This window comes from Lathyrus oleraceus, chromosome 2, assembly GCF_024323335.1.
Source record: "Lathyrus oleraceus cultivar Zhongwan6 chromosome 2, CAAS_Psat_ZW6_1.0, whole genome shotgun sequence".
NCBI lineage: Eukaryota > Viridiplantae > Streptophyta > Magnoliopsida > Fabales > Fabaceae > Lathyrus > Lathyrus oleraceus.
In genome coordinates, this window is record NC_066580.1 from 147,389,577 (window position 1) to 147,394,534 (window position 4,958).

General features: G+C 36.2%; 1 protein-coding gene across 1 annotated transcript; it reads left to right on the plus strand.

Annotated features, from left to right (window-relative positions):
* The first annotated feature begins 1,842 nt into the window (after positions 1-1,842).
* On the plus strand, positions 1,843-4,080 carry LOC127121254 (protein NRT1/ PTR FAMILY 8.1). The gene is made up of 4 exons (XM_051051810.1): positions 1,843-1,951; positions 2,173-2,390; positions 2,497-3,050; positions 3,273-4,080. The coding sequence occupies exons 1-4, from the start codon at positions 1,843-1,845 to the stop codon at positions 4,078-4,080; spliced, it is 1,689 nt and encodes a 562-aa protein (XP_050907767.1).
* Positions 4,081-4,958: the final 878 nt, after the last annotated feature.

Below are 4,958 nucleotides of genomic sequence, written 5' to 3' on the forward strand. Positions count from 1 at the left end.
CTTCTCTTTATTCTCCCTTGCCTTTTGTCTCTTTCTCCTTTTTCTCAATTTTTCTACGTACTCATCCAAAAAGCTCTTAAACTTAGGTTAGGCTATTAACTTATATCGTTAGGGTAATATTTCTAGAATCAAAATTCTCATCCAACTCTTATCCCTCTTACTCCTCCATCCCTTTCACTTCTCATAATTTCCCTTTTGACTCAAAGTCTCTATTTTCTCATTACAATTAAATAAATTGAATGAATTACTATTATTTAATTATTAAAATACTAATATTCTAGATTTAATATAGTTTTCTCCCTACACTCAACAATGTTAACCACACACCCTCCAACACTTATTTATTTAGTTAAACCATAATAACTAAATAAATTGCACACAATTATAATTCAATAAAACATGGAAAATCGTCATAAATCATCAATATTTCAAAATAAAATAATTAATAAAAATTGGAGTGTTACAGCTCTCCCCCACTTGAAGAATTTTCGTCCTCGAAAATTATCTGAGGAAAACAGAGTCGGATACGAATCTCTCATCTACTCCTCACGCTCCCAAGTCATACTCTCACCAGCTGGTCCTCCCCAAACTAACTTCACCAATGCAATCTCCTTACCACACAACTGCTTCACTTCCCGATCCTCTATCTGCATGGGTGATGCCTCAACAGTCAGGTTATCTCTCACTTGCACATCATCCACCTGGATCACATGAGACGGATTCAGAATGTATCTCCTCAACTGAGACACATGAAACACATCATGAAGATTAGCAAGCGGTGGCGGCAAAGCAATCTAATAGGTCACCTCTCCTATCCTCTGTAAAATTTGGTACGGACCAACAAAATGTGGCGTGAGCTTTTGAGATTTCAAAGTTCGACCAACACCGATTATCGGCGTAACTCTCAAAAACACGTGATCCCCCTCCTGAAACTCAAGTTTTTTCCTCCTCTTGTCATGATAATTTTTCTGACGACTCTACGATGCTTTCATCTTTTTTTGGATCATCCTGATCTTTTCAGTCGTCTGGTGAACAATCTTAGGTCCGAACACAACACTCTCACCTGATACATACCAACACAAAGGATTTCTACACTTCCTACCGTACAACGCTCAAACTAGAAGACCAATGAATAATTATGAAACTGTATTGGTTACATAAGTTTGAGTATCAAATCATTCACATGGCTATATACTTGTATGTTCATTTGTAAGCCATGCATGGGGAATTTCTCCATTTCTTCTTTACAAGAACTTTAATAATCAAATAGTATATTTGATTATTAAAAAAAAACATTATAACTAAACAATGATTTAATAACCAAACAAGATTGTTCATTTGACTGAACGTGTTTGTCCTTGGCTCTCTATAGATATCCCTTTTCCAGCAAGGGTAAACCCAACAATGTTATCAAATACTTTTTGACTGCATTTTTATACAAATAAATGTTGTTCTCAAAATTTGCTTCACTAAATAATATGGTAAATTAAGCATAAGCTTCTGCTTACTGCTAGCATATGACAGCTTGAAATTCCTTGAACACAACGTCATCCTTGTCCCACGCTAAAAATACAATTATTTTTCTCTCAATTTTATCTAACATTATAACATAGCATCCATAATTTGAATTGAGAAAATCCAAGGCCTGCTATACTTTTTGGGTGACACCTCCAACCTGATTCATCTCAAACTCTCTAACTTAACCAAAACTCTTAGTTTTGCAACTGTAACAATAGACATGATTCATTTTGAATTTTATTACATGATTCTTTTGTTCATTGTCTTGTAACATGTCATTTCCTAGGTTGATGTGCTTCAAGTAAATCTTTTAACTGAATTACAATGGCTGAGGAGGAGGATATATACACAAAAGATGGAACAGTAGATTACCTTGGAAATTCTGCTAACAAAAGAAAGACTGGAACATGGAGAGCATGTCCCTTTATTTTAGGTAACTAATGTGTTCCATCATTCTCTGCATAGTTTTAAATTGTTGTCCGTCTGTGCAACTACCGCCGCGAGTAAAATATTTATTGTGGTTAAACCGTGACAAAGTAGGGTCCCTATTTGTTTTTCCACGGTTAATGTTATATTACTTTTTCCACGGTTTTCAACACTTTATTTTATGTGTTAAAAGTATTAATTTGTGAATATTAATTTTATTGATTACAGGAAATGAATGTTGTGAGAGATTGGCTTTCTATGGGATGAGTACAAATCTAGTGCGTTATTTTAAGTATCAACTGCATCAACATAGTGCTACTGCTTCAAAGAATGCTGCTGATTGGGGTGGAACATGCTACATCACTCCATTGATAGGAGCATTTGTTGCTGATGCCTATCTTGGACGATTTTGGACCATTTTTTGTTTTTCAATACTTTATGTTATTGTGAGTAAGCTTCTTTAATTTCTGAGAGACATCTCTCGTCTTACATGTCGGTTTCGAACCATTTTTTACATTCATAACATCGAAAAACCTTTCTCTTCCTGCATAGGGAATGACACTACTGACATTATCTGCATCAGTTCCTGGCATAAAACCAACCTGCTACACAAAAGATGATTGCCATGCTACACATGAACAGAGTGCAATATGTTTTGTAGCTCTTTACCTTATAGCTCTAGGCACCGGCGGAATCAAGCCTTGTGTCTCGTCATTCGGAGCAGATCAATTTGACGACGCAGATGAAGTTGAGAAAGAGCACAAGAGTTCATTCTTCAATTGGTTCTATTTCTCAATCAACATTGGTGCTCTTATTGCTGCTTCTCTATTGGTGTGGATACAAGACAATGTGAGTTGGGGATTGGGATTCGGCATTCCAGCAGTCGCCATGGCGATTGCGGTAGTAAGTTTCTTTTCAGGCACACGATTGTATCGGAATCAGAAGCCGGGAGGTAGCCCCGTTACTCGCATGTGTCAGGTGATAGTCGCGTCGATAAGAAAGTACCATGTCGATGTAGCTAATGACGAGACTCTCTTGTATGAAACTCCAGAGGCTTTGTCTGCTATCCAAGGAAGCCGCAAGCTTGATCACTCGAATGGATTAAGGTAAACCAACCTGAATAATTTATGCACATTCTTTCATCACTTCATTTCGAACACTTTCAAATCGAATAATTTGTGCTACATAGTTTACACCTATGGAGCAAAGACACAGACATGAACACCAAACATGATACTAACACTAATACAGACAAAGACACGAAAATGCCTTTTTTCAGAGGTGTCAGTGCTACCCAGGATTACACTTTTTTTTCTTATGTGTAACAGATTCTTTGACAAAGCATCGGTGTTAGAAAACTCGGACAATTTGAAGGACTCAACAAACCCATGGAAACTTTGCACTGTAACACAAGTGGAAGAACTAAAAGCAATTATAAGATTGCTTCCAATATGGGCAACAGGCATAATATTTGCAACAGTTTATGGTCAAATGAGCAACTACTTTGTACTACAAGGAGAAACCATGAACACACATTTAGGAAATTTTCAAATCCCACCAGCTTCACTTTCAATCTTTGATACACTCAGTGTCATATTTTGGGTCCCAATATATGACAGAATCATTGTTCCAACAGCTAGAAAATTTACTGGCAGAAAAAATGGCCTAACTCAGCTTCAAAGAATGGGAACAGGTCTCTTCATATCAATATTCTCAATGCTATATGCATTAACATTGGAGTATTATAGACTTAAAATGGTGCAAGACGGAGTATCTATGTCGATTTTTTTGCAAGTTCCACCTTATTTCATTATAGGCTGTGCTGAAGTTTTCATATTTATTGGTCAATTGGAATTCTTTTATGAACAAGCACCTGATGCAATGAGAAGTTTTTGTTCTGCTCTTTCTTTACTCACTGTTGCACTTGGACAGTACTTGAGTTCTTTGCTTGTTACTATTGTTACAAAGGTTACTACATTGAAGGGTGGTCCTGGTTGGTTACCTGATGACTTAAACTATGGTAGACTTGATCATTTTTTCGGGCTTTTGGCCGGGTTGAGTGTGGTGAATTTTGTTGTGTTTCTGATGGTGTCGAAGTTTTATATATATAAAAAATCGGTCGGGACTCTCCGATGAAAATAGGACATGGATCATCCATAGATGCTTTATGGTGCAGCAGTTGTAAGAACAGATAGATTTAGAGAGGAGAACTTTATGTCCGTTGGAGTGTTTTAATTGTGTAGTTTGTGTGTTATAGTGTTATTTTCTGGCGTTTGCAATAAAATGGGGCATTTAAAGTGCAATGCACATAGAAAGGTTTTTTCATAGATCTTGTTTTCCACCTTGTATTATATTATGAGCTATTGTTAAAGATCAATGTAGACCTTACTATTATTGCTTGCAAATCTTGCTTCAATACTGCGGTATGCAAATGTTCCATTCAAGATTAGAAAAAGTTGGTGAAATGATGAGGTAATGTTTTGTGGTGGCGGATTCGGGCTTTCGGGGCAATGGAGGAGAGACTGACATGCAAGGTTACGTTCAAATCAATGGGAAAATGAGAATAATGTTAGAGTGCGAATGAATTAGAATACTTCAAAATAACATACTTTCTGTTGGCGATTAAAATCATATGCAAGAAGTGTGACGTATAGTATAGACAACAATCTAATTGATTTAGATGGTGGATGATACCTCGAAGAATAAAATTGATTAAAATCATATGCAAGAAGTGTGACGTATAATATAGACAACAATCTAATTGATTTGGATGGTGGATGATACCTCGAAGAATAAAATTGTCTGTTTTAGGTGAGAATTGATATTTTAATCCCACTAAAGTCAACAACTATATTTGGAGGATGACGGTGTTTGATTGGCATCCTAAGGTGAAAGACACTTTCATATCAACATGGATCTACACAATTCATAGAATGTGAATACTAGTGTCAGGATAGAGGTGGATAACATTTTGGCCTTAACTAAAATCACATCATTCTCTATAAAGGTTAGAT